Raw genomic sequence first — 10,223 nt, 5'->3', positions numbered from 1 at the left:
TGCAAATATAATAGTGAAAAGCACAGGTTTGAAAGTCAAGCAGACCTCATTTTAATTCTGGCTCCACTCCTTATAGCTGGGTGCCCAGGGACAATTTCAGTTCTTTCAGTTTTCTAATTTCTAAAATGCTTATTATAGTATTAGAAATAAACATGCACATATATAAACAAATATACATAAAAAGCTCAAGAATGCACTGATGATAACCGCAATTGTTGAACCAAGATTTATGATTCAAAAAGTGAGGATAATAAAACCACCAAACTCATTTGAACACTGTGACGATTAAATGATAAATATATGCAAAGAATTCAGTATGCTGTATAGCACACAGCCAGTCCATTGTAACTGCTATTATCATCATTACTATCATTATTAGGGAAAACATATACCAAACTTGGGCATTAAAAACCTAATTTAAAAATGAGAAAAGAACTTGAACAGACATTTCTCCAAAGATATACAAATGGCCAAAAAGTACATGATGAGATACTCGACATCACTAATCATTAGGAAATGCAAATCAAAAACACAATGAGATCTCACTTCACACCCATTAGAATAGTTACTATTAAAAACATACAAATAAAAAGCAAACGGAAACCCACAAGTGTTGGCAAGGATGTAGAGAATATGAACCCCTTATTCATTGCTGGTGGGAATATAAAATAGTACAGCCACTGTGGAAAACAGTATGGTGGTTTTTCAAGAAATCAAACATAAAATTACCACATTATAATTTGAAGCAATTCCACTTCTGAGCATTTACCCAAAAGAACTGAAAGCAGAGACCCAAACTGATATTTGTATATCTATGTTCATAGCTGCATTATTCATTATAGCCAAAAGGTAAAAACAACCCAAATATCCATCTACAGAAGAATGGCTAAACGAAATATGATATATACACACAAGAAAATATTATTCGGTCTTAAGTAGAAATGAAACCCTGATACATGCTATAACATAGATGAATCTTGAAAACATATACCAAGTGAAATAAGTGAGACACAAAAGGACAAATACTGTATGATTCCACTGATATGAGGTACCTAGAATAGTTAAATCCATAGAGACAGAAAGTAGAATGGTGGTTGCCAGGGGCTGCGGTGAAGGGAGAATGGGGAGTTATTGTTTAGTGGGTATTGTTTAGTTGGGATGATGAAAAAGTTCTGGAAATGGATAGTTGTGATGGCTGCACAATATGTGTATGCAGTTGATGTCAATGAATTACATACTTAAAAATGATTAAAATAGTAAATTTTGTTACGTATATTTTGCCACAGTAAAGAAAAAATTCTAGCAAATCTAAAAAACCCCTACTGTTTAATGATTTATAACTTTTTATATATTATTAAAATTAGCTAGTTGTCTGTCATATGTTACAAATCTATTTAGGTAGTGTGTTAACTGACTTTTGAATTTTTTTTCCACATAGAAAATTTTAATTTTTATGGGGTCAAATTTTATCAATCTCTTATATTTAATGACCTCTTAAATGGGTATAGTTCCAGTTTAAGATTATGAAAAAATTCTGAAGATAAATGGTGAAGACAGTTGCACAACAATGTGAATATACTTAATGTTACCGAACTGTATACTTAAAAATGGTTACCATGTTAAGTTTTGTTATGTATATTTTACTACATTAAAAATATAACCAAATTTGAATGCTTAGGTTTGGACTAGTTCTAACATTTCTTCCCTTCAAGGGCTCCAATTTATAAAACACATACACATGGAAAGTAGGTACAGATTTCACCTATCTTTGTGGCACCTTATAAGTCCCATAGCAAGGGCTCTCAGGGAGCAAGACGTTGGAGAAACTGGCTTAACGTGAGGTCAGTGTGCAATCTCCCATCTCCCAACCTGAGCCTGGACTGGGGTACCCTTGCATGAAGGCTAGCACACCAAGACGAGATGGGGCAGGCAGAATGGATTTACTTAAGTCATTCTATGAGTGGATCACGAGGTTTCTTACATGCCCAGGCACATACAAAACCAAGAACGAAAGCTAGGATACTCCAGCTATGTCCAGGTGTGAACTTATGAAGTATGCTAAGCTGAGAGGGATGTACATGTGGGTTCGAGCAGTGAGACTTTTATACAGGGAACTGAAATAATTTCAGGCTCTCATCAACCAACTGAGCAACTCTTTCTCTCTGGGGTAGGTGGACCAGAGGGGTGGAAGTGGGAGTTGGGGTGATTGAGAGGTAGAAAGCCTGTTATTGTTCTAACTCTCCTGTCCTGAATGGGGAGAACCACTGAAATGACCTCTTTCAGGACACAGATGTTAGAATAGGAAAGGAGAAATCCTTCTGTCATCTCAATAATGCACAGTGGACAATAGGGGAGCAGTATACAAATCATTATTCTCTTTCTGTACCATGTGAGCTTTTCCATCTTTATTTCATACCTCTGATTGACTCCTCTCATAATACTAGTCGGGGACCAGAGAGGCAGCTGAGCTGTGAGAATCACACCTAGGAGAAACTGATTTGGCTTCTGTACATCCGGATGAGATGAAGTATCGGTCTGACTAAGAGTATAGAGTTGATCACAGGCAACACGGCGAATCTGAAATTACAGTATCAGTGGCAGAGGATGTAAATCAACCAATACTTAGAGATTACTATAAAACTGATTTTCCTTTAAAGTATACACTTTAAAGGATACTATAAGGGTATGAGTGTTTCAATTATTACTGGTCAAGGTTACATTGAATAAACTAGGGGTTAATTAGAAAGAAGTGTGGTCTGGGAACTGATTTCCCAAATCTATTCCAATCGATAGATTTATAATATAAATGAAAATTTAAAAACTCTTCAAGTATTTCAAAGTTATTTTAAAGGTCATGTAAGAAGATCAGAATTATAAGAGTTCATGGCTTAAAGTTGGTCTTTCTTGATTTTGACCAGAATATTGATGCGTAATGCCAGTTGCTTTGCCAGCTATAGATGCTGTGACATTTTGCTTGTTATAAACAAACACAAATTAATCATAGCACTAGTCTCTTAACTTTTGGTGGAATCTGGAATAGAAAAGAGGGCAGACAGTCCAAATGGTCACTTTGCTTCAGAGTGGTCTGCCGCCCCTTTGTATGACTCTCTGAGAAGACTACATGTCATTCCTTCTGTACTCCTCATAATGTCACAGGTATTCAAAGAGTTCATGAAAGAACAGGACCAAAGGGTTTTTTTTTTTTAAATAAACAATTCTTACCTCAGCACTTGGTGATCCAAGCAGAATATCAATGATAAAATCAGCAACACAGGGCAAGTTATAGAAGGATGCTAATGATAAGAATAAAAAGAATTGGGGGTAGGGGGAAAATTAAGTTAGGAAATGCATTTTAAAAATTTCAAAAATTTTGAATAATTTCTTAAGCTTAACTATAGCAGAAATTCATGGAGTTGAATTCAGAACCTTCAACAATGGCCTCTTGTGTCTGTGAGCCTTTAAGGTGCTCAAGAGTAGGACAATGTGGTGGTCATCTTTGTACCAACACACTTTAGCACAATGCCTCAAATATACCAGTTACAAAACAAATATGTCTCGCCTTGATAAACCATCAATACTTGTGAACTATAAAATATACCCTACCATAAAAAAGCTAGAAGGGAAGTTATAAATTTTTTCACCTTTATTTGAAAATATCTCTAAAATTAAACAATTGTAGGAAAATTTAAGAGCATGGCATATGTTCAAAAGCATTTCATGACATATTTCTCATATATGAACCTTCAAAAGCATTCTTGCTTAAAATAAATTTGGATACTATTTTGATGTGCCATAAATGTCTAACATTTTCTATATGTTTATCTTGATTATCTTACATGATGAATTTAGATGTTATACTAAATACATAATGATCACCGATTCTTCATTAACAGGCAGCCTGAATCAGTAATAACAATGAAGAACAGAGCTCCTATGTGTTAATACAATTTTTAAAAGTGGAGCTGTTAAGACTTCATCCCTGAATAAATATTTATTGAGGGCCTACCACTCATTGGGCAGTGTTTGGGTGCTAGAGATTCATTAGCGAACAAAATGACAAAAGACTCTGTCCCTATGGAGCTTGTAGTCTAGTTGCAGAGGGAATGATGACAACAATCACAACAAGTAAATTATGTTGTATGCTATAAGTGATAACTGATATGGCAAAAGATAAGGTGAGGCGTTTAGATAGTGCTGGGGTGACAGAGTGTTGTGATTTCTTTAAAAAGGTGGTCAGAGAATGTCTCGCTAAGAAGGTGACATTAAGCAAAGACTTGTAGGAAATGAGGAAGAGAGAGCCATGTAGGTAGATGTGAGAAAAACATACCAGGAAGAGGGAGCAGCCAGTGCAAGGGCCCTAAGGCAGGAATGTGCCTGGAGTACTAGGGAATAGCAAGGGGGCCAAGGTAGCTAAAGCACAGTGGGTGATGGGGAGAGCAGAAGGTGAAGGCACAGAGGTATCAAGGGGGTAGACTGTGTCGGTCCTTGAAGGTCTTAGTAAAGATTTGGCTTTTACTCAGTATGAACTGAGAAACCACTGCAAGCTTTTAAACAGAGGAGTAATGTGATCTGACTTACATTTAAGAAGGTCCACTCTGGTTACTGTGTGGAGAATAAACTACAAGGTAGAAGCAGGGAGATTAGTTAGGGGACTACTGCTATAAACCAAGTAAGAGATGATGGTAGATCAGAGGGTGGTACTAAGGGACAGAATGTAGATATAGTTTAGAGGAGGATGTACTGACAGATTAGAATTGGGGCATGAAAAAAAAAAAGTGAAGATGACTCCAAAGTTTTTGGCCAGAATAAAGCTGCTTATAATTAAATTGGGAAAACTCTTGGGTGACGTGGGCCAGATCAGTAGTTCAGTTCTGGACATGTTAAGTTTGGAAAATGTATCTGATATCCAAGGGAAGATGTCGGGAGAGTGGTCCAGGCTGTAGATCCAAATTTAGGTGTTACCAGTAAATAGAGGGAATTTAAGGCTGTGAGAGTGAATGAGATCACTGAGAGAATGAGTGTAGACAGAGACAAGATAGTGAGGAGGGGACTGAGCCTTGGGGTGTTCTAAGGTTAAAAGTATGATTAATAATAGCCCTAGTTTGTTAAGGCCAACAATAAAGATAAAAGGGCAAATCTTAAGTATCACCATTTTTAATAGTGGAGTCATTATTATGCTATATATCAGTTTAGGAATTGATATATAATTCTAATTCTACAGTTGATGAACTATAAATCTGGGTTATTTTCATTCCTCAACTAGACAGTAAACTCCTGGGGGCCGGACATACTGCCTTTATAACATCTACTGTGGAACCTTATATATAGAAGGTGCTTAATAAATATTCAAAGTTTAACTACTCTAGTACCATTCTTACCCACTTCGCATGCCAACTTTCCTTCTTCTTCATTTCTATTAATATGACCTTATCTATGAAGGAAAGTAAACAATTCCCAATGGAAACCTGGCCTTTCCCTAAGAGAGATGAATCGCAAGCAAGCCTCCTGCATACCCAGCTGCTGGCTCCGAAGCTGTAGACAGGTGACAAGAAGAGACAAGGCCTCTCCAGCAATCAGTGAGTCTTTGGTGGACACGGACTGCTGTCGTACACAGATGCCTGCATGCAGGGCCACTGGGTCTCCTTCACTTCCAGAGCTGCAATTGCTCCCTGGAAACAGGCAAGTAGAAGATTACTGCAGATCCCATAGGATCAGCAGGATAGTCTAATATTCTTTTAATGTGTTCTAGAATCCTCAAGTGAAATTAAACAGTTCAAAATGACACCTTGGTCTAAGAAACACAAGAGAATGACTTTATTTGACCCCACCTGCTTTGTACTTAAAACACATTTGGAGGCACTTGAAATGTGTTTTATGAGGCAAAACTAACTTCAGGTGAGAGAAGAACAGTACAATTTTGGAGGCATGCTGGACTTTTCCTAGGATATTAAAAATGCTCCTAATCTTGACCAGATGCCCTTACGTGTACGTAAAAATCCTAAAAACTCTGTACATTTACCATTTCTGCACTTTAAGTATGTCATACATTTTAAAACTTTTTTTATTTTTGAGGTATATATACACACAGAGGTTGAGCAGGGAAGCCAAATGAAGCTGAAAAGTGAAGCTATTTATAAAGGCCTAACAAAATAAATGATCAGACCAAGAAAATGCCTTTCCAGGTAGGAATTCTAGATGAATTTTTATTACAGCCACAATGATTGGCCTCACGACATTTTACATTCAGCAAACTACACTCTGATTTGGCTTCCCTCTTACATTCACTCTGATTTGGCTTCCCTCTTACTGCTTACAAATGCTTTTTTCTTCTTATAAGAAGTATAATATACATACAATAATGTGTGCAAATCTTAATGTATAGCTTGATGAATTTTTACTTAACGCTCAAGAGCAAAAGAAAAGCCTTCTTTTCTTTTATGTGACTCAACAACCTATACATAAATGAGTCTTACAGCTATCTTGCCCAATGTTCTAATTACTTTATCCTTTTAATCAGTACCTGAACTGCTGAGCCTGTTTCGAATTCCAGCAGGAAACAGAGAATTACTCTCTTTAATTGGTTGGCTACTCCCAACGAGGTCGAGTCGTCCTGCAGCTGCAGCCCATGAAAGTCTCATGAAACAAGCCACTGTGGAAGTGAAATCACTTACTTCCATTGTCTACAGATGGAAAGAGTGTTATGAGAAAAGGTAGTACCAGGACACATTCCTTTGGCTTCTATAGCCTTTTTACTGGTCTCAGTTTTGTGAGATTCTTTTCCCTCCAAGGACATTTTTATGCTTTCACACTGTTCAAAGACTTTTAATATCTCTCTGCTACCTGTAAAACAAAGACTCGGCTTTCCATGCTCTGGCTTTAAATTACCTGCTACCGATTCGGGTTTTACCATTTCCCTTCTTTTCCACATTGCATTTTGGCCTGCATGAACTACCACGTGACCTCCCACAAGGCTTTGGTTTTTTCTTTCCAAATGTGCTCACATCCTCCCTTTTGCTTGAACCAATCTCCTTTTCCTAACTCTCCATATTTATTTCTGTATATCTAATCTCTATCTGTTCTTCAAGGCTAACCTCAAATGCTACCTCCTACATAAAATCATCTATGACAGCCAGAGGTGAGGGTAACTCTTCCACATCTCTGAAGGCCCGCAGACCGTTCTGCCTTTGTAGTTCTCTTTTAACACTTGATATTTTCCTTGAATTGTAGTTATTTCGCACAAAGGGTCTCTTTCTTTCTCACCTAAGTTCTCTGAAGGCGATATTTATGTGAATCACTTTGTCATCTGCGTGGCCCCTCCTCACAACCAGTGCCTTCTAAATAGGAAGTACTTACTGATTCTTGAACACACAAATCACTTACTTGTATTGCAACTCGTGCAGCAGGGATGATTTCCTCGACCCTAATAGAAGACCTATCGGACACCGACAACTGTCGGTAGGATGACTTTTCTGGGGTACCGCATAAGGACATCTGCCTGCTTGTCTGCCGGCTGACATTTCGGAATGGGCGAGAAGAAAGTGCTTCTATGCCATCTTTGGTGAGGTCTTCATCTAATAACGTGGGCATTGTTTGTCCGACAAGTAAAAATCTTAAAAGGAAGTAAAAAGGTAGACTTATTCGAGCTCATATCATGCTATTTAAAATAACAAAATCGTTAAGAAAAGTAAAGTCCAGTATTGCCCTGTGAGATTGATGCAATATATTAACATACCTTGCCAGCTGTAGACAGATGGAATAAACTCCCTGCCTTGTTTCGTAGTCCACTTCTGATGGGATAGAATCCCTCTGCATGACATTCACAACCAAACTTCAAAAAAGAGAAAAGAAAAAGAGCAGAATTAAAGACTTCGATTTCTTTCATAGGAAAAAATTTTAAACTAAATTGCTAATAAATGTTATCAATATTAAAATTTATACAAATCTTTACATATAAATGCACCATACATATCTTTATCTCGGTGACTTCCTATGATACCTATAACCTTCCTGACTGACTCCTTGCTTATTAGCCAGAAAAAAAAGGCACCCAAATACAGTGGATAGTTCCCCTTATAACTGGTGTGAGTTCAATGATCTTGGTACTAGTAGAACGATCAATTCAAATATATATATCCAGAATTGGCGTATTCAATAAAGCTTGTTTTTCACAGCCAGTACAATCTATATTACTACAAAAGCTTCCCAACTGTTCTTCCTGCTTCCACTCTTGATGTTCTACCTCTAAAATCTAGTATCAAGAGATCAACCAGAGTGATCCTTTTAAAATGTAAGTCAGATTATGGCATTCCACCTCTGCACAGAATTTTCCAATGGCTTCCTATTCCCTACAGAGAAAAAAGGCAGTCTTCACAGGAGCCTGTAAGATCCTGCATACCCCGAACCTCTAGGATGTCTGTAACCTCATGTGTCCCTCCGCTGCCTCCCTCACTCTGTCCCAATCACATGGCCTCCTGATGCAGACACCAAGTTGGTCCCACAGGAGCAGTGGCTGCTCCCAGGAACATCTTTCCCCAGGCATCTAAAGGTCTTACGCCCCCCACCTCTTTCAGGTCTCTGTAAAATGTCACCCTGTCAGTGAAGCTTTCCCTGACCATCCTACTGAAAATGACGACCCTCTTCATCCCTTCATCTTCTTTTTCTTACAGCTCTTATCACCACCTGACATACACTTTTACCTTTACTTCTTCCTTTATTGTCTCCCCACCACCTAGACAATAAACCTAACAAAGATACAGGTTTTTGTCTAATCTATTCACTGCTCTGTTCCCAGCACTTAGAACAATGCCTGGCATGTAAATTAACTGACACATAAAAAGAAGCCAGAAGTAAAATCCCTTTATTACCGCAGCTCTATAATTGGCTAAGCTGAAATGAGTTGTACAAAAGAACATCTCTACAAATGTTGAACAAAGAATAAATCTATATGTGCATTAGGCCTTCCTTCCACATGCTTGGGAATTCCTTTAACTCCATCTTTCTATTTCTCATCCCCTTTATCTTTTCATGGTCTCACCCAACTTCTCTTCCCCTCAAGGCCTCCAAACAGGAATTCCTTAAAATATCCTCTGCTCAAACTTCAAGTTGGTTTTCTCTCCTAGAGGAAATGGCATGACTACTTCTTTCTAGAGCAAATCTCCTTTCAACAGCAGTAGAACTCAGCCCCATTGGTTGATCATCCCTTTTATTTTTATTCTTTTCTTCTTCATCGGCCCCTTTTAGTGAGCCTACAAAGAGAATCAAGTCTTCTACAGGTTAAAATCAAAGCAGAAAAGCAAACTTTTCCCTCAGTTACTCTTTCCATCAAAGTACTGTCACCCCCACTCCCTATTTTTTCACTCATTGTAAAGCAGAGACTTCCACTTACTGATTCTACTTCCCATTCTTATACTTGCCACTCAACTCTGCCAGCTGATTATGCCCTAATGGCTGTACTTACACAGTGATACTTCTCCCCCAAATCTCTAATGCCATTCTCCACTTCTCTTGAGAGCATCATATCTACACAATCCACTTCACATGACTCACAGGGACTTCGTATGCAAATTCATTTCTCTTGACTTCCTCTGTTCCCTCCATCTCCTTCCATGTTTATTCTCCATGAGGGTGAAGAGACATCATTTACCCACTCTCCCAAGCTAGAAATCATAGGGCCATTTTATAACTGTTCCTATCCTATACTTAGGCATAAAGACTTGCCTATTTTACCTCATAAATGTCATTCTGCCACTGCCCTAAATTTGAAACCTGTCATCTCTTCTCTAGACCACTGTTATAGCTCTTAACAGTTCTCCCTGCCTCCGGTCTCTCCCACTTCTATTCTTCTCCACTGCAGCCGAGCTAATTCCTGGCTTAGAAACCTCCTGTTTTTCCATCATCTACAAGATAACGCTGAAATTCCTAGTGTGACCCTTCCTTACAGATTTCTCTCCTTTATCTTTTGCTATAGCTATAGGCAACTGTAGTTCCCAAGAGAGGCCATGCACCTTCTTGCTTCATTCATCCGCATCCCCACCCTAATCTCTGGCTTAGAGTGCCCTTTCCCTCCTAATTTACCTAGAGAATGACTACTCATTCCTCAATTCCCAGCTCAAATGTCACTTTCTGTGAAGCACTTCCTAATCTTATGACCCCGACCAAATTTAATTATTTTAACCACTACTTTCTCCCCTAACCTCCACTTCTCCAAAGCACTATTTATAAGT

The 10,223-nt window shown here is 38.2% G+C and overlaps 1 protein-coding gene across 1 annotated transcript in view; it reads right to left on the bottom strand.

The window, feature by feature from the left end:
• The window catches only part of USP24 (ubiquitin specific peptidase 24), a 98,343-nt gene that overhangs the window by 44,138 nt on the left and 43,982 nt on the right, over positions 1–10,223 (bottom strand). The window contains exons 32-37 of the mRNA XM_023536810.1: positions 7,733–7,828; positions 7,381–7,609; positions 6,521–6,680; positions 5,514–5,669; positions 3,223–3,293; positions 2,417–2,577 (exon numbers count right to left, since the gene is read on the bottom strand). Of these exons, the coding sequence (XP_023392578.1) occupies positions 2,417–2,577; positions 3,223–3,293; positions 5,514–5,669; positions 6,521–6,680; positions 7,381–7,609; positions 7,733–7,828 (873 nt within the window). The remainder of the gene's footprint in view (positions 1–2,416; positions 2,578–3,222; positions 3,294–5,513; positions 5,670–6,520; positions 6,681–7,380; positions 7,610–7,732; positions 7,829–10,223) is intronic.

This window comes from Pteropus vampyrus, unplaced genomic scaffold (genome assembly GCF_000151845.1).
Source record: "Pteropus vampyrus isolate Shadow unplaced genomic scaffold, Pvam_2.0 Scaffold170, whole genome shotgun sequence".
NCBI lineage: Eukaryota > Metazoa > Chordata > Mammalia > Chiroptera > Pteropodidae > Pteropus > Pteropus vampyrus.
Note: the sequence above shows the minus strand (reverse complement) of the source record. Positions and strands in the feature narration are given on the sequence as shown.